The following is a 20399-nucleotide window of genomic DNA, read 5'->3' on the forward strand; positions in this document are numbered from 1 at the left end:
ATGCACTTAGTTTAAATTAAAAGGCAAGTTTATTCGTCACATTTACATCGAAACATACGGTGAGATGTGTCACTTGCGTCAGCGAGGATTGTGCGGGGCAGCCCGCAAGTGTTGCCATGCTTCTGGTGCCAAGATAGCATGCCCACAGCTCACTAGCCCTATCCCGAGCGTCGTTGGGGTGCGGGAGGAAACCGGAGTACCCGGGGAAATCCATGCGGTTACAGGAGAACAAACAAGCTCCTTACAGACAGTGGTGGGAATTGACTCTGAGCTTACAGCTGAAGCCTTAAAGTGCTCTTGTCTTTATTTGAAGCCCTGTTTCAACCTCTAGTATCTCCATTCATGAAGTCTGCTATCTGTCAACGTTGTACGCCATAGGATGCACTGTTGAACACACAATGCATGTACTGTACCTGGCCATTTCTTCGAAAGAAACCAACTTGAAATGAAAATCCGAGCATAGTCTCTCGGTGCATCCCATTGTGCATATCACTCTCTGTCAGTTTCTGATCCAGAATGACGTGGTATTTGAGTAAATCTTCATCCTGTTAGAAAGATCAGGAGATAATATTCTCTACATCCTTTAATAACCCTTAGGTCAGCAAAGCTGACACATGGAGAGAAGCTTACATTCATTACAGCTTGGAAGAATGAGACAGGATCTCTTAGAAACCTACAAAACTTTTTCAGAGCTGGACAGATTAGACATTGGAAAGATCTGGCTAGGCACAGCTCATACACTATCTATAAAATTACTGTTGACACAACTGTTGACAGAATCTCATCCAGAAACATAGAAAACCTACAGGCCCTTCAGCCCACAATGCTGTGTCGAACATGTACTTACTTTAACAATTATCTAGGGTTACCCATAGCCCTCTATTTTTCTAAGCTGCACGTACCCATCCAAGAAACTCTTAAAAGACCCTATTGTATCCACCTCCACCACCAACACCGGTAGCCCATTCCTCACACTGACAACTCTGTGCATAAAAAAAACTTACCCCTGACATCCCCTCTGTACCTACGTCTGAGCACCTTAAGACTGTGCCCTCTCAAGTTGGCCATTTTAGCCCTGGTAAAAAAGCCTCTGACTATCCACATGATAAATGCCTCTCATTATCTTATACACCTCTATCAGGTCACCTCTCATCCTCCGTCACTCCAAGGAGAAAAGGCCGAGGAAGGTGACAAGGAATCAGAATCAGGTTTAATATCAATGGCATATGTCATAAAATCTGTTGTTTTGCGGCAGCAGTACATTGCAACATGTAATAGCTGCTTTGTCAGGAAATTTATAGGCGGCATCTGAGCTGTGCCTGGCCACACTGTTGTGGGTGTACAGACAGTAGAGCAGTGGCTAAGCACACATCCTTGAGATGTGCTAGATTTGATTGTCAGCAAGGAGGAAATGTTATTTTGGATTTGCACTGACTGTCATCTCTCAATGAGGAAGTCAAGGACCAGTTGCAGAGAGAGGTACAGAGGCCCAGGCTTTGTAGCTCGTTGATTAGTTGAGCAGCAGCCTGATGTAGGCATTGCTGTTGTCCAGGTGATCCAAGGCCAAGTGGGGAGCCAGTGAGACTGCAAATGATGTTGACCTATTGTGGCGATAGGCAAACTGCAGATGGTCCAGGTCTATACTTAGTCAGGAGTTGATTCAGGATGGGAGTGCAAATGGGCAATAGTCACTGAGGCAGCTCACCCTGCTCTTCTCGGGCACTGGTACAGTTCCATTCTTCCTCTCAAAGTGTGCATGAAAGGCACTGAGCTCACCTGGGAGTGAAACATCACAGCCATTCATGATGTTAGTTTTCACCTTGTAGGAAGCAATGGCCTACAAGCCCTGCCAGACCTAACATACATCCAAACCCAATTTCTCTCAGGATCAATAAAGTATGTCTGTCTGTCTGTTTGATTTCCATCTCTAATTTCAATTGGAGTTATTTCTTCTCTCTTAAAATAGCCTTTCATAGGTTGTACCTGGACTTCTTAATTAGTTCTGGATCCGCTGATCATGAATGCCACAGATCTAACCCTCAGCAGACTATGAATCTCTTGGTTCATCCATGGCTTTTTGGTTTGGTTATGTCCGGTATGTTCTCGAGGGCACACACTCATCCACACCGGGTCTACGAAGACTCATGGGGAGAACAAGGGATATGGTGAGATGGTGAGATGGTGGGACCATGGTATTGAATTGAGCTGATCAACCACAATGACCCTGAGGGGTGGAGCGGATTCAGAGGTTTGAGTGGCTGACTCCTGCTCCTATTTTCCATATTTCTACATTGTTTACTATTAATTTATTTTAGCAATGAGGCAAGGGTTTCTTCAGTAGCTTTATAGAAAGCTACTGATTTTCACAGGGGCAATTATCAGTCAAAAGCAACTACTTTTGTAGACTGTGGATGTGGAGAGAGAAACAGTTAGAGCCATTGGATGAACGTATTGCTGAGGATTTATAAGGCATTGATCAGACCACACTTGAAGAATTGCAAGCAGTTTAGGGCCCCTATTCTAAGGAAGGATAAGCCAGCATGGGAGAGGTCTAGAGGAGGTACATGAGAATGATACCAAGAATGAAAGGGTTAATGTTTGAGGAGTATTTGATGGTCGGGTCCTGCATTTGCTGGAGTTTAGAAGAATGAGGGGGGGATTTCATTGAAACCTATTGAATATTGATAGGCCTAGATAGAGTGGAAGTGGAGAGGATGTTTCCTGTAGTGGGGGAGTCTAGGACCAGAGGGCACAGGCTTAGAATAGAAAGATGTCCCTTTAGAACAGAGATGAAGAGGAATTTCTTTAGCCAAGGGGTAGTGAATCTGTGGAATTCGTTGCCACAGACAGCTGTGGAGGCCAAGTCGTTGGGTGTATTTAATGCGGAGATTGTTAGGCTTTTGATTAGTCAGAGCATCAAAGGTTATGGGGGGAGAAGGCAGGAGAATGGGATTGAGAGGGTTAATAAATCAGCTAAGATGGAATGGTGGAGCAGAGTCAAGGGGCCAAAAGTCCCAATTCCTCTCCTATGTCCTGTGGTCTCATGAAACGGGGCAGACATCACCCCCAGGAATATTTAATGGATATGATCTGTTTAAATTTAAAAATAAAGATACTTAAGAAAGGCAAGGAGCATAGGTGCAGTGAGCTGGTGTGCAGTTTATTTCAGTAGCACTTAAGGATGAATTACTTTGCTCTCATAGGTTCAATCAAGGACTGGAGACCACGTAGGGGGGATGGGCTATTCCAGCCCTGACGTTTTCCTGCACGCTGGACCATTCCTTGGATATTACTTCATCTTCACAGAACCTGTGTTCCTTTGTTGTAATTATTTAGAACTAATCATGAATGAAATTGTTCATAGGAATCAGCCATGTGAGTTCAGGAATGTCTTTATCATGCTTATCTTATTCTGGCTTTGTCTTGGAAGTTCCACGTTTAATTTCAGTTTCATGACTTGCCCTGGTAAGAAACATACCAGAGTATCAATGCCTTTCTCCTTGAGATACTTCTCAATGGCCTCGTTGTTTGGCGGGTAGACAGTGTAGGTGCTCGCACTCTCAATCTGTGTCAAGTTCTGTTGATGAAGCAGAAAAATAGGCATCTTTAAGACCTGATCATTTTCCCTCCTCCCTCTTCTCTGTTTTTCCATTCTCCATTCCGCGTCCCCTCTTACCCCTTCTCATCTCCTCAGCTGCCCATCACCTCCAGCTGGTGCCCCTCCTCCTTCCCTTTCTCCCATGGTCCATTCTCCTCTCCTATCAGGCTCCTTCTTTCTCAGTCCTTTACTTCTTCCACTTATCACCCCCTCCCCCAGATTCTCACTTTGTCCCTCCTCCCCCACCTACCCCCTCACCTGGTTTCACCTATCGCCTGCCAGCTTGTACTCGTACCCCTCACCCTATCTTGTTATTCTGGCTTCTTCCCCCTTTCTTTCCAGTCCTGACGAAGGATCTCAGCCTGAAATATCAACGGTTTATTCGTCTCCATAGATGTTGGCTGACTTGCTGAGCTCCTCCAGCATTTTGTGCCTATTTATCTGGATACCCAGCATCTGCAGAATCTCGTGTCTATGCTTAAGCAATTTAACATTTTTGACTTGCTTCCATGCAGCCATTGTGAGTAGTAGTACTTCATGATCATCTGGGCTCTATAATGGTCTTACCTTTATCATCTCTTTGAAGCGAGAGTAATCGGGCATCTGGTCCAGTCTTGACAGCAGACTGACTGGTGCATCACTCATTTCTTGTTCGGGTATTAGAACCTACAATATCAAGAGCTGTTGTTACAATGCCATGAAGAATATTGGCCTGAAATGATCCAAATCTGTGTTTGTAATGGTGTCTTTAATTAATTTGCTTCTAAATTTATGGATACGTGAAGATTTCATTGTGAGAGAATGGGATCTGAGTATTGGGAGATAAAGGGTTGGTTAATGTACATTAACCATGTACACCTACTTTCACAGAATATCCCAACACACCTTAATTACTTTGAAATTTAGCCTCTGCTGTAATGCAAGGAACACAGCAGCTAATTTTACATAGCAAGATTCCATACGCAGAGACCTCTAGGCAAGGGTAATAAACTCAGAATGTAGAAAAGTACAACAGAGCCTATTATGGTGTGGAAACCTAATTAAATGCTTGATTAAATAATTCCTTCTGCTTTCACAAAGGCCGTATCCCTCCATTCTCTGCACATTCATGTGCATCAGTATTCTCTCCCCTCTCCTCCCCTTCCTTTCCAATCTTGCTGACTTTCCCAACCTGGGGTCCACGGACCCCTCAGTTGATGATAAGGCTCCATGGCACAAAAAAGGTTCAGAACCGTTGTTCCATTACGTTTCTCCCCATACCACTCTTGACAGCACATTCCAAGCACCCACCGTTCTACGTGGAGGAAATTTGCCCACACATCTCCCGTGAACTCCCCCCGCCACCTTCATCTAAACTGCATGCCCTCCAATATGAGGCATTTTTGACATCTACTCTACCTATGCCTCTCATAACCTCAAACCCCCATCAGGTTTCCCCTCAGACTCCCCTCCACCAGAACTCATTCACCAGAATATCCACATTCTTCCAAATCTGACGTTCCTGAATTCAGTAGTTCCTCCACTCGTGGACAAGATGGATCAATGACTAAGTTCCATTTCACTGTTACCAGTGAAGAGTTAAATATCGACAACTTGCCAAGGGCTCTTCTTCAATACAGTGCTCCTTTGAGAAAACAGAGAAGGACTCAAAGGAAGTGGCCATTCAAATTCAGATTCACTTATTTGTCACATGTACATCGAAACATACAGTGAAATGTGTGATTTCCATTAACAACCAACACAACCCAAGCCGGTGTTGCTACCTATGCCAACACAGCATGCCCACAATGTTCAGCAGAACAATTCAGGCAGCAACAACAGGACGACAGCAAAACAAGCCCTGTTCTTCACACCACCCTCCGATCATCAACCCATGCCCTCACAGACACAGACACAGTCCTTCAACCCCAGGACTGGTCAGCACCAGGCCTTCAGCCTCCAGTTGATCTGGACTCACAGACAATGGGTCCTAGAAACTTTCTACAGGGGCACAGTCGAGAGCATCCTGACTGGCTGCATCGCTGCCTGGTATGGGAACTGTACTTCCCTCAATCCCAGGACTCTGCAGAGAGTTGTGCAGACAGCCCGGTGTATCTGTAATTGTGAACTTCCCATGATTCAGGATATTTACAAGGACAGATGTGTAAATAGTGCCCATAGGGTCACTGGGGATCTGAGTCACCCCAACCACAATCTATTCCAGCTGCTACCATCCGTGAAACGGTACCGCAGCATAAAAGCCAGGACCAACAGGCTCCGGGACAGCTTCTTCCACCAGGCCATCAGACTGATTAACTCACGCTGATTTGAGTGTACTCTATGCTACATGACTGTTTTATTTATTATTATAAATTACTATGATTGAACATTGCACATTTAGACAGAGATGTAACGTAAAGATTTTTACTCCTCATGTATGTGAAGGATTTAAGAAATAAAGTCAAATCAGTTCAACTTGTCTTTCCCGATGGATTCACAGCCCCAGGCTTTGGCTATCACATCTTAATATCTGAACAGAGTTAAGAATAAATGTCCAAATGATGGTTAGATTTTTGGAATAATCTTCCCAAGAAAACTCTGGTGGCCCAGTTTCTAAGTATATTACAGATGGAGATATGAAGGAAATCAAAGTTTGGTGCAAGAAACTTGTGCTAAGAGTCAGCTTTGGTTGAAAGTTGCAAATGGTGTAAGGTGTGACTTACCCCAGTTTCTGTTTCTTGTGTTTTTTGTTGGTCTAATAAATACAGAAATATATACAATTTGTTTTGTTTTGTGTGCCATACTCTGCCAGATCCTCAGCGCCAACTTCTTTTTCACGTGGTTGTCTTGGAGGAAAGATTCTGAGTGGTCCCCCACGTCCTCCTCACAGCGCAGTTGCTTCTTTTTTTTTACGAGGCCGAGTTGTGAGCTCAACACTCACACTCAATTTGTTTACTAGGTTGCAATTGATACTAAATTCATTTTTTGATAATTTTGAAAAACATCCAAAACAAATAGTGTACAGGAACATGTGTAATTTGGCTATATTTAGCAACTAATGAATCACAGCTAATTCTTAAGAATCACTTGTCAGTTCCATGTATTTTAAATGGTCTCATTCACAATATATACATTTTATTAGTAAGGAGGAAATCTATTATCAGACAGGAAGCATGATGCACTGTGAACATTGACTATACCTTATCAATGACGTGCATAATCCCATTTGTTAATGCTATATCAGGATTGAGTAGGTTTGCACCTCCTATCGTGGCTTTCTGGAAAAACAAAAAAAGTTAATTAAAGTTAAGTACAACCAGGGCATAAATTGTAGTCATGACCGTATAATTCTGGCGAGTCAAGTGTAAATTACCAGCAAAACTTCTCCTTCACTGTTTTCTCCCTGGACTTAGTACATGTACTGGGTGTATGATAAATTAGTGCACTGAGCCTCTTGTGAATCTATTAGGTGTATAGGTTTCAAGTTCAAGTTTATTGTCCTCTGACTGTACATATATACAACCAAATGAAACAAAGTTCCTCCAGACCATGGTGCACTATATCACACATATATCACACACAGCACATAAAACAAAATATTACCACAAATAAATTAATAAAATATAATTCAAAATGCATGTGAATTGTGCAGCACAGGTAAAGAGTAAACATTAACAACTTGCTGTGCTAGTGACGCGACCTCGGTGCTGGCAGGGTATTTAATAGTCTCACAGCCTGAGGGGAGAAGCTGTTACCCAGTCTGACAGTCCTAGTCCTGGTGCTCCTGTACCTCCTCGCTGACTGGAGTGGGTCAAAGAGATCGAGGGATGGATGGTAGGGATCCTCAGCACTGCTTTGGGACCTTCATATACACTGCTCCCAGTAAATGACACAAAGAGGGGAGAGGGAGACCTCGGTTTATCTGAGGGAATCTTCCTCATCCTTTGTCCCCTCTGTAGGTAGACACCTAAAGCCTGCTCATAGCTGAGGTTAGGCAACAATTAGTACAAGGCAATGAGAAACCATTCTAACTGGTTACATAATCCCACCATCCGGAAGGACCCTTTAACTAGGCTCACTGTTTGTGTGAACTGTTATGTTCTGAGATACTGTTTTTATCCTCATCACGTCACTTGTATTTAAAACTTCTATTCATTTCCACTTTAAGACAATGGAAATGACCCTGAGTGAGCCCAATGTTTCAGATGTGATAATAATGAAAGCAGCTACATTGGTATAATTAACTATAAACATAAACTTTGAGTTTATACCCTTCCCTTTCTCAATACAGAATATAGCAGTCCACTTGATAGACACCCCAGCCACCCGCAACCGTTCACTTACTCCGCCACCAAAGCACAGTAGCTACAGTTTGTACTGACAGGGTGCACAGCAGCAATTCACCGAGACTCCTTTGACACTGTTCAAACTCACCACCTTTACCAAATGGAAGGACAAGGACAGCAAAGGCAAAGAGAACACCATCCCTGGAAATTGCCTTCCAAGCCACAAGCCAGTATGAATTAGAAATACCCCTTCAAAATCCTGGAACTCTCCATCTAACAGCACTGTGCGTGTACCCAGACCTCGAGAACTGCAGTCGTACAAGAAGGCAGCTCACTCAAGGGCAACCGGAGATGGGCAATAGAATTCCTCCTTACTAATAAAAGTCTGTATCCCTTGAATCTATCTATCTGTCAATCTATCTGTTTATCAGTAACAGGCTTTTCAGGACCAATGACCTGTGCTGGCTAATTACACCCATGTGACTAAGTAACCTATACCTGTACGTCTTTGGAAAGTGAAAGAAAACTGGAGCACCTGGAGGACAAACGTACAAACTCCTTACAGTAAGTGGCTGATTTGAACCTGGGTCACCGGCGCTGAGATAGTGTTATGCTAACCACTATGCTAAGCTAAGAATCTTTATCAGGAGCCTTTCAGGTCAGATCACACTCCACCCAACCCACAAATGCTGCACACCTCCCCTCACCTGGGCCAGGTGTGCATTACAGACTTTGCCTACTCTCCACCTGTTGGTGGCAGCCCCTCACTACAACACTTCTGAGATCCTGTCTTCGGAGTGCATCAAAAGAATCTGCAGAAGGTTGTATATCTAGTCAGCTCCATCTTGGGTACTAGCCTACAAAGTACCCAGGACACCTTTACGGAGGGGTATCTCAGAAAAGCAGCGTCCATTATTAAGGACCTCCAACACCCAGGGCATGCCGGTTTCTCACTGTTACCATCAGGCAGGAGATACAGGAGCCTGAAGGCACACACTCAGTGATTCAGGAACAGCTTCTTTCCCTCTGCCATCCAATTCCTAAATGGACATTGAACCCATGAACACTACCTTACTTTTTTAATATACAGCATTTCTGTTTTTACACATTTAAAAAATCTATTCAATATACATAATTGATTTACTTGTTTATTTATTATTATGTTTTATTTATGTTTTTCTCTTTCTGCTAGATTATGTATTGTATTGAACTGCTGCTGCTAAGTTAACAAATTTCACGTCACATGCCAGTGATAATAAACCTAATTCTGATTCTGATAGTCTCTGGCAAGGCGAAAGCCGGCTGCGAACTTTGCTATCAGAGACTCCTGTTGTTTCCATTCAGAAATATTCACAAACTGTTGAACTTGGCATAATTAATTTAGAACATAAAGAGTCCAACACAGGGAGAGGCTGTTTGGCAAACTAATTAGGCAAACTAAACAAATCTGTAATCTAATGCTTAATTAAACTAATCCTGTCTATCCACACAAAGTCCATACTTCTCCATTCTCGGTGCATCCATGAGACAACCTAAGAGTCTATTTTAAATCTCTGTCATATTTTCCGCCAGCATTACTCCCGGCAACACATTCCAGGTACACAACGATCTCCTTTTAAAAGGAAACAAGTCTCGCAATTCTTTGAACCTTTCCCCTCACACGTAAATGCAGGACCTCTGGTATTAGACATTGACCCTGGGCGAAAGGTGCCAGCTCTCTAGCCTATTTATGCCTCTGGTTATTTTAGAAACTTCTGTCAGATTTTCCCTCAGATTCCACACACTCTTAGTCAGCCCTGGAGTCTAATGCCCTCACAGTGCATCGTGTACAAGGCTAGAGTCTAATGCCCTCACAGTGCATCGTGTACAAGGCTAGAGTCTAATGCCCTCACAGTGCATTGTGTACAAGGCTAGAGTCTAATGCCCTCACAGTGCATCGTGTACAAGGCTAGAGTCTAATGCCCTCACAGTGCATCGTGTACAAGGCTAGAGTCTAATGCCCTCACAGTGCATCGTGTACAAGGCTAGAGTCTAATGCCCTCACAGTGCATCGTGTACAAGGCTAGAGTCTAATGCCCTCACAGTGCATCGTGTACAAGGCTAGAGTCTAATGCCCTCACAGTGCATCGTGTACAAGGCTAGAGTCTAATGCCCTCACAGTGCATCGTGTACAAGGCTAGACAGGGAGTTAAACACCTCAAAAATCATCTGAGCCAGAAGCTTTCTTCAGGGTCTTTAATGAAAAAAACTTGTGAAATGATATTGCTGTTTCAAGGGCAAATAAATTGTGGGTGGAGATCAGTATCTTTCTACCATGTGTGCTTCAAGTTGAAATCCAAATTAACCCGGACAAGTTATGATGTAAAAAGCAACTTATGAACTGGAAGTGATGTTTGTACAAAACAAACTACATGCAAGATAAGCAGCACCTCTAGAGGCAGAATATCTAGTCTCTCTAACATCTCCCCATGCCACACCCTCTAACCCAGGCAGCATCCGGGTAAACCTCTTCTGCACCCTCTCCAAAGCCGCCACATTCTTCCTATAATGGGGCAACCAGAAATTAATGCAATACTCCAGATGTGGGATAATCAGTTTTATAAAGGTGTAACATAACTCCCTGAGCCTTGAACTCAATGTTTCCACTATAAAGGCAAGAATTCAATTTAAACCAATTTTATTTGAAAAAAATAATTCAATCCAATATTTAGGTAACAGTGTTTTAAATGAGAATGGGATGGGATCTGGGAATACAGATCCACAATTCCTTGAAAGTGTTGTCACAAAAGGTCATAAAGAGATCTTTTGGCACATTGGCCTCATAAACCAATATATTGATTATGGGAGTTGGGATGTAATATTGAGGTTGTATAAGACATTGCTGGGGGCCAATCTGGTGTATGGTGCACAGTTTTGGTCACCTACCTACAGGAAAGATATCAATAAAATTAAAAGAGTACAGAGAAAATTTACAAGCATGTTGCTGGGATTTGAGGACCTGAGTTATAGCGAAAGGTTGAATAAGTTAGGACTTTATTCCCTGGACCTTAGAAGAATGAGGGGAAATTTGATAGAGGTATATGAAATTTTGAGGGGTTTTGATAGGGTAAATGCAAGCAGACCTTTTCTATTGAGGTTGGGTGAGACTGGAACAAAAGGTCATGGATTAAGGATGAAAGTGAAAAGTTTAAGGGGAATTTGAGGGGGAACTTCTTCGCTCAGAGGGTGGTGAATGTGGAACAAGCTTTGGAAGTGGTGGATGTGGGTTTGATTTCAATACTTAAGAGAAGTTTGAATAAGTACATGAATGCGACTAATAGTTCAGCATAGACTAGATGGACCGAAGGGCCTAATTCTGTGCTGTAGTGCTTAATGACTATGTATATCTAGTGTCCCACTCACTTTCCCTGATGGACATGATTTGATCCCACTCTCTAGAAGATCTGGGGACATATCCCTCAAATCCTGGCCAATTTCTAATCCCTCATTCAACATCACTAACTAGAGCATTATCGCAATGCACACATGGGATCTTGCTATGTACAAGATGGCTGCTGAGTTTCCTACTTGACACTATTTGCTAAGTGTGTCATTGGCTGTAAAACACTTTGGAAGTGCTGAGGCTGAGAAATGTTCACTTAAATATGACAGGCTTAACTGAGACTGAGCACAATGTGATGGTGCCTGACATACAGCTCTGCTCCTTGCTACACACACAAAGTGCTGGAGAAACTCAGCAGGAAGGGTTATCCTGCCAAAGGGTCTCGGCCCGAAACATCGGCTGTACTCTTTTCCTAGATGCTGCCTGGCCTGCTGAGTTCCTCCAGCATTTTGCGTGTGTTGCTCGGATTTCCAGCATCTGCAAATTCACTCTTGTTTGTGATTGGATTTCATCTCTGATCCTTGATCAGAAATGAACGAGAACCTTCAAGAAAGACCTGTAATGAATGCTGGTAAGAATCAGGTTTGCACTCAACCCCATCAGTAACGGTTTTTACTGAGAAAGTTGCTTTATAACAATAATGCTATTGAAATACTGTGGATGAACATACCTACCACGTTGGAAACTGGGGAGCTGTGTACACAGCTCAGCATATCACAGCATTCAGACTCTTCACCTCAGTAAAGCAACCAGCATAATCAAAGCCCCCACCCACCCTAGACATTCTCACTTCTCTCCCTTTCCATCGGGCAGAAGAGACAAAAGCCTGAAAACACTTACCACCAGGCTCAAGGGCAGCTTCTACCACACTATTACCGGACTCTTGAATGAACTTCTTTACATTTACATCATTTATTATCATATTGTATTTTGTCCTTTACTGTGCCTATTGTCTTGTTTATTAATTATTGTACTGTCTTGCACTGTTTTGTTCACCCCATGTAGTCCCGTGTAGGTCTGAAGTCTAATGTAGTTTGGTGTCGTTTCACGTAGTCTAGTGTAATTTTGTGTTGTTTCATGTAGCACCATGGTCCTGGAGGAACGTTGTTTCATTTTTACTGTGTACTGTTTCAGTCGTTATGGTTGAAATCATCTTGACTTGACTTGTACGATAAGATAGACACTTGAGCTCACAATCTACCTTGTTATGATTTTGCACTTTATTGTTTACCGGCACTGCACTTGTTCAGTAGCTGTTGCATTTGATTCTGCATTGTAATTGTTTTACCTTATTCTGGCTCAATGCACCGTGTAATGATTTGATCTGTTTAACCACTATACATGGTAAGCTATTCACTGTACATGTGATAATAATATACCAACTTACATTTCTGTAAAGTAAGTAGTACAAGTATCTACTGTGTTACCAAGTTCTGGGTTATAGAAAATTATTGTTACATGATTTATAAATCATAGAACAGAGAACATAACAGCTTAATACAGGCCCTTTGGCAAAAGATGTTCTGCTGACCTTTTAACCTACTCTAAGCTCAGTCTAACCCTTCCCTCCCACATAGCCCTCCACTTTTCATTCATCTATGTGCCTATCTAAGAGTCCCTTAAAATTCCCTATTGTATCCACCTCTACCAGCACCCACCACTCTCTGTGTAAAAAAATTTACCTCTGACATCCCCTCTATGCTTTCCTCCAAACCCCTTAAAATTACGCCCCCTCGTATTGGCCATTTCCATCCTAGGAAAATAACTCTGCCTGTCCACTCAATCTATGCCTCTTATCATCTTGCATACTGCTATCAAGTTGCCTCACATCCTTCTTTGCTCCAAAGAGAAAAGCCCTAAGCTTGCTTAACTATCCTCATTGACACAGCATCCTGGTAAATCTCTGCACCTTCTCTAAATCCTTTCTATAATGAGGCAACCAGAACTGAGCACAATATTCCAAGTGTGGCCTTGTGATTCTATACTGAAACATTTGGATAGGTTTGTGGATGACTGGGATAAGGAGGGCTATGGTCCAGGTGCAGACTGATGGGATAAGCAGTTGAAATAGTTTGGCATGTACTAGATGGGCTGAAGGGCCTTTCCTGTGCTGTACTTCTCTATGACTCCACATACAGAATAAAAATGCACTCTCATGGAATTAATGAGAGAGAAGTAAGTAAGTACATAATTTATTTTTTATCAGGTCACATTTCTTGATGCACCTGAAAATGATACAGCTTTGCATTATGGAAAATTGAGATAAGGATGGTTTTGTAGGAATGCAACTTCCTGTAACCTGGGGATCATCTGTACTTCATTAATGATACTGTTCCCAACACTAACCTCATCCTGGTTGACAAGGGATAAGAAGCTGCCCGGCAGGATTGTGGGCAGTGAATTAGATGAAAGATTCAGAAGATCCGCAAGACTGTATACTCCATTTAGCACATGATACCTAAGAGAGAAAGAAAATGCTTTAAAATGCAACTCTGCCCAGATAAATTAAACCTCCTCTCTCTTACTCAGTCACGGCACAACTGAAAAAGGAACAATACCATTGTAGCAAAAACTGCAGCTATTGGAAACCTCAAGTAAAAACAGAACATGCTGGAAACACTCAATGGGTCAGGCAGCATCTGTGGAGAGAGAAACAGGATTCACGATGTTAACTGTTTTTCTCTCTGCAGTTGCTGCCTGACCTGCTGAGCATTTTCAGCATTTCTGTTTTGATTGAGGAAACTTGTAGCTTCTCCGCGTCCTTTCCGTAGATGAGAATGCTTTGAAGGAAAGACTGGCCAGGCAATTGAACCTCCATCACTATCCTATGTTATCTGGTGATTGTGAGTTATATGGTGCATGTGAGTCCCTTATTATCATTTTCCATTGTTACTTTATTATTATTTATACATAATAATTGCTGTATTTATATATTTTATAATTTACTCTTAATATTATTTGGGTCTCTTGCACAGAAAACATCCTATCAGGATACATCACAGCTTGGTACAGAAATTGCTCTGTCCAAATTGCAGGAAGTTGTGATTGCAGCCCGGTCCATCACAAGAACACCCTATTGACAACACACACACAAAATGCTGGAGGAACTCAGCAAGTCAGGCAGTTTCTATGGAGGGAAATTAACTGTTGAGGTTTTGGGTCAAGATTCTTCATCAGGTCTCAATGTCTGTTTGTTTCCCTCCACCAATCTGCTGAGTTCCGCCAGTACATAGTTCATTGCTCAAGGTTTCCAACATCTGCAGGATGTCTTGAGTTCACTCCATTGACTCTGTCTACACTCCCAACTACCTTGGGAAAGCAGCCACTATAATCAAGGACTGCAGCCATCCCAGACATTCTCTCTTCTCATCCCTTCCATTGGGAAGAAGATACAAAAGCTTGGGCACATGTACCAGCAGGCTCAAGGACAGCTTCTACCCCATTGACTCCTGAAAAGACCCTCCATACAGTGAGAGTGAATTCTGGACCTCTTAACCTACCTTGTGATGGCCTTTTCGCTTTGTCTACTTGCACCGTACTTTCTCTATAACTATAACACTCTATTCTGCATTTTGTTTTTCTCCTTTGGCAATTCTGCAATGTACCTATGTATGGGATGATCATCTGGATGGCACATGAAGCAGTCTTTCACAGTATTATTTTTTAGTTTTTAGTTGTATTTAGAGATACAGCATGGTTACAGGTCCTTCCAGCCCTACAAGCTCGAGCTACCCCATTACCTACTAACCCTAACCCCTATATCTTTAGGATTTGGGAGGAAACCAGATTATCTAGAGGAAAACCCTGCAGTCATGGAGAGAATGTAGAAACTCCTTACAGACAGCAGCAAGAATTGAACCCGGATCACTGGTGCAGTAAAGCGTCATGGCAACCACCACACATCATTTGACTATAATAAATCAATTGCCAATTTCCACATCAAAAAATTCCAGAGGAATTATTTCCGGGAGTGAACCGATTCAAGAACGAGGAAGGAAATTGAGGAGGTGTATGGTGAGGTTTATTAATGTGAAGGCAGGGTCACTCTGGGCTGCAGAGGACTCTTGAACTCACACTAAGACAGAAGTTGAGGTGTTCAATGTGTGTGTCAGCTCCTATCAGAGCTTTGTGTGATCCAACTGTCACGTATGCACGGAGCTAAAATGACAACCGAGTAGCTGGATTAAATGTTTTTAATGAGTTACGTCAGCCATGGCACACAGGGGGCAATGTGCAGATTGGGAACAACGAACCGGGCTTGCAGAACTGAAAATGTGCACACTTCAAAAGCCCATACAAAAAGAAAGGGACTCCTAGGCATAGGAGGCCTGATCGATTCACCATGCAATAATCTGGCTGCATGTGTACCTGCCACATTCTCACTACTGACCAGATATGGTTCACCAATAAACTAATCTCAACGAAAAAGAGACTCACTTCACCAGGTTCGGAAGCTGTTCGGCTCTGAGCCAAAATATCCTGTTGTCATTATTCATACCACTGACGGCTTTCTGAGAGGGCACTAGCAGGGTGACATTTGCAGCTTCTGACAGAAGGCGGTTCTGAGAAGCATTCTGAAAAAAAAACAAAATCCATTTTATGAGACTTTTCATTAAGTTGGAGTTTGGATCATAGATCATTTCACACTCTTTATTTCACACTCCTTTCTGTTCTTCCCCTGAGGGATATGTTAAGGCAACATTGTTAGATGGATAAATTATTTTTTAAGACTCTTGTACAGAATTCTTATATGGTGAAGACAAACTCTTGATCTCTCAATTTGCCTGACTGTGGCTCTTGCACCTTATTGTCTACCTGCGCTGCACTTTCTGAGTAACTGTAACTCTTTATTCTGCATTCAGATTTTCTTGTCCTACCTAGTGAATTTATGCACGGGATGACCTGTCGGGATGGCATGCAAAGTAAAACTTTTCATTGTGACTCGGTACATGCAACAATTACCAGTTACTAAATACCGGTTACTTAATCATCCATGGAATGTGGTTGATACCGGTCGTGGGAGAAATCTTACTCCAGGTGTTTGGGGCTGTGGTGAGACTGCATCTGGAATTGAGGTACAGGTTCCCAGGGACACGTATGCTTGCATTAGCAGGACAGTGGTGAAGGTTCTAGGTTCTCTGCTTTCCAGCCACATTCCAAAAACAAATGGGCTAGGGTTAGCAAGTTAGGAGCATGCTATGTTGCAACTGGAAGCATGGCTGCACTCGCAGGCTGCCTTCAAATTATTGGTTGTTGATTTAAATGATGCATTTCATTGTATGTTCACAGTGGCCACTTTATTAGGTACACTGGTACACCCGCTCATTAATGCAGCTATCTAGTCAGCTAGTCATGTGGCAGCACCTCAATGCGTAAAAGCACGTAGACATGGTCAAGAGTTTCAGTTGCTGTTCAGACCAAGCATCAGAATGAGGAAGAAATATGATCTAAATGACTTTGACAGTGGTAAGATTGTTGGTGCCAGATGAGATGGTTTGAGTATCTCAGAAACTGCTGATCTCCTGGGATTTTCATGCACAACAGCCTCAAGAGTTTACAGAGCATGGTATGAAAAATTTAAAAAAAATCCAGTGAGCAGCAGTTTTGTGGGTGAAAACACCTTGTCAATGAGAGAGATCAGAGGAGAATGGGCAGACTGATTCAAGCTGACAGGAAGGCAACAGGAACTCAAATAACCACACTTTACAACAGAGATGTGCAGAAGAGCATCTCTAAATGCACAACACGTTGAAGTGGATGGGCTACAGCCGCAGAAGACCATAAACATACACTCAATGACCACCACGTGAATGAGGCAAGGCTCTTTCATTGTTTCCATTAACAGAAACAAAAACAGTTCTGATTAAATTGATGAACTTACATTGACCCACTTGAGAAATTCTGCAGCTTCTGGGATGTAGGATAGAGCCTGGAAGGTAAAGAGAAGACAGTCTGATACCTTTCCAATTACTGAATAATGAGTTACTTATCTCCCACACTTCGGTACTGTGGTGGCCATGCCAGTTCTCATTACAACCATAAGAGAGCAGGTACGAGAATCTGCTTTTCGATCAGCTTCTTCCCCACTGCCCTCCACTTTCTGAATGGATAATGAACCCATGGACACTCCCTGATGTTTTGCACTACTTATTTAAAATTTTAATACATATTTCTTCACTCATAGTATAGTTTTATGTATTGCTGCAAAACAACAAATTTCATGGTATATGCTTGTGCAGGGGTTCCGTACCATTTTAATGCCATGAACCCCTATCGTTAACTCAGTGGTCTGTGGACCCTGGGCTGGCAACCCTGCGCTAGAGATAATTAACCTGATTCTGAAACTGATGTTACAGTCATATCAGTGGCTATCATTTCCACCTTAAGATAAAATGCAGTTTCATAAAATGCAGTTTCACTGCAATCATCTTCCCCAGTTTTATTATTCACCTTAGTGACTCACAGAGAAAGAGGCCCTTCTGCCCATTGAGACTGTATTGGCCATCAAACCATCACTTGTGCTAATCTAGACATAGCCATGAGCAATAGAAGCTGGTTTTGCTGACAATTGGGTAGACCCTGTAAATGTACACATTTCTTTTAGCTGAAGAGTTTACAGACAAGTACCTGGATGGGGGTTGGGTCACTAAGGATGGAAATGGGGAGAAACGTCTTCACTCGGAATTGGTAAATAGGTGGGTTTCACTACGTGGATGCTCAGTCATCAAGTCCATCCAACATAGAGACCGATGGATTTCTGAACAGTACGAAAATGGAGGGATGAGGGAGTAGCACTGGAAAATGAAACGGAAACTCATTCGTGTGGCACATCTAGGCAAAGGTCCAGATTGAAGCCGCTGGTTGATCGGAAGTCCATAAGGGCCCTGTAACCCTATAACTCAATGATTCTATTGACAGATCAATTAGTTGGGGCTCAGAGCTCAATTTTAACACTTTCACAAAGCAAGTGGACTATCTGAGTCACTCAGGGAGGAATGGTGTAGATTTGAGAAAGTTATGGTGGGGTGACTGAGCTGAACAAAAATCCTAAAGCAATAATACTTGCAAATCAGTAGAACCCAATATCATTCTCATAAAGGTTAAGACCCAAGATGGTGTTTTCAATAAGTTACTTGTTTTAAAAGATTCACTCAAACCAAATATTTAATTAGACTTGCATTTTTAACGTAATCCTTCATACTAACTGAAAACACTCTGGGGCCAGTGGAGTATGCTTTGAAGTTTGGTCACTGTTATAATCTAAGAGAATAGAGAAACAATTTTTGATGGGTAAGTATTGTTCAGAAGAAATAATACTGTTGGACCTTCCATGCACATCTGATCTACCACTCACTGTAATCTCTCTCCATCACACATAATATGACATAATTGCTCCCTTCATACCGCTACCCTTTAAGAGTTGTATCATATGACTAACTACTCTGGTGTGGAGAAAACAAAAGATTTTCAGTGTATCTTGGGGTATAGATAGGGTAAATGCAAGCAGGCTTTTTCCACTGAGGTTAGTCACGACTAGAACTAGAGGTCATAGGTTAAGGGTGAAAGGTGAAATATTTAAGGAGAACCTGAGGGAGATCTGTTGATAATAAACCAACTACCAATTATAGGGTTTGGTGTGGAACATTTCGGAAGAAGGCCAGTTTGAAATATAAATGCAATATTTCTGCAGCCTCTGTAAGATATTTCATCAATGAAGTGTCTTTGCTTTCAAACTATTAGAGAGTGAATAAGGGAGACACTGATACAGCTTAAAGTCTCATTTGCAACCCCAGTGCTGCAACAGTTCCTCAGTTCCATACAAGAATGCCAACCTAGACTTGCGTGCAAGGACCTTCCTAGTTTTGTGACTCAGAGGAGAGAGTGTCGCCACTGATGGAGAGCTAAACTCAGTAGATGTAATATCAGCATGAGCTTCTAGAGAACATTTTTGGATGTTTTCTTGAATGAATCAAAAGCCTTTATAACTTGCTTACCATAATTGCATTTCCAAAGCATATCTCACCATCTCCTTCATAACCTTGCTGACAGCTGCAACTTCTAATCCCTGGAGACACGTATGAACAAGTTGCCTGCCAACATATTTGAATCAGTTCATTGAATCAGTGGTTAAATATTAGATATTTTATACAGCATCATTTTTATCTGTCGGACTTTATCTGTCTTTTTTTCAGGTCAGACCTTTGAAATTAAGGTTAGCCTAGGACATGAAACAGAGTGCAGAGAGTTAAGTGGGGGAATATTATGGATGATCAATTAAACAAGACTTTCGCTGTGCCTGTACCTCCATGTATTTGTGCACATGACAATAAAGGTAGATAGATAGATAGATAGATAGATAGATAGATACTTCATTGCTCCCAGAGGAAATTACAGTGTCATGGTAGTATTAGAAGTGAACAGATATAAATATTACAAGTAGAAAGAATAAAAATAAGTTACCTCAAACAGTTTAACAGGAAGGGATCATTACTTCTCAGGCGATAGGTTGACCTGATGGCTGAAGGTAAGAACGACCTCATACAGTGCTCTGTGGAGCACTGCAGTTGTCTTAGTCCATGACTGAAAGTGCTCCTTTGTTCAGCCAAGGTGGCATGCAGACATTGTCTAGAACTGCCAGGATTTTCTGTCAAACTCAACTCGACTTGAAATCTCAAAGTAAAAGGATTGTTCCCCACTAAACAGGCTTAATCAAGTCATTTGGAAATATGAGGGGTTCTCTGCCAAATGATGTAGTGGATGGTGTGGATTTCTAAGTACGATGTTAAACATTTTCAAACATTATGTTTCCTGTTGACCTTTTTTCCTAAGCTAGCAACCTCTAGTTCTAGAAAGGATAGTGGCAGCAGATACTGTACGTGGAAACTTCATGTTCCATTGAAGTACCCTAACTTGCACCTGTATTGATAATTTCTTGATGGTGGCTGGACCTAAATATTGGAATTTCCTTCTCAACATTGCATGAGTATCTTCAGCATGTAGAGTGGCTGAAGAAGATGGATCACACCCACCCTTCCTGGGATATTAATAAGCTTTGGCCTTGCCTTCGACACTCAAATATCGCAGATAAGCAAGAAGAAGCTTGCAGGACAGGGGCCTGAATTGGATTAATTTCAATAATAGCTTTGAAAATACC

At 42.2% G+C, this 20399-nt stretch overlaps 1 protein-coding gene across 3 annotated transcripts in view; it reads right to left on the reverse strand.

The window, feature by feature from the left end:
- stab2 (stabilin 2) overlaps positions 1-20399 on the reverse strand; it is a 292259-nt gene that overhangs the window by 84752 nt on the left and 187108 nt on the right. For all 3 annotated transcript variants that reach the window (XM_059977629.1, XM_059977628.1, XM_059977630.1), the window contains exons 27-34: positions 19240-19335; positions 17127-17174; positions 15683-15819; positions 13592-13703; positions 6778-6855; positions 4166-4264; positions 3479-3577; positions 414-545 (exon numbers count right to left, since the gene is read on the reverse strand). In XM_059977629.1, coding sequence (XP_059833612.1) covers positions 414-545; positions 3479-3577; positions 4166-4264; positions 6778-6855; positions 13592-13703; positions 15683-15819; positions 17127-17174; positions 19240-19335 — 801 coding nt within the window. The remainder of the gene's footprint in view (positions 1-413; positions 546-3478; positions 3578-4165; positions 4265-6777; positions 6856-13591; positions 13704-15682; positions 15820-17126; positions 17175-19239; positions 19336-20399) is intronic.

Source organism: Hypanus sabinus, chromosome 8, assembly GCF_030144855.1.
Source record: "Hypanus sabinus isolate sHypSab1 chromosome 8, sHypSab1.hap1, whole genome shotgun sequence".
Taxonomy (NCBI): Eukaryota; Metazoa; Chordata; class Chondrichthyes; order Myliobatiformes; family Dasyatidae; genus Hypanus; species Hypanus sabinus.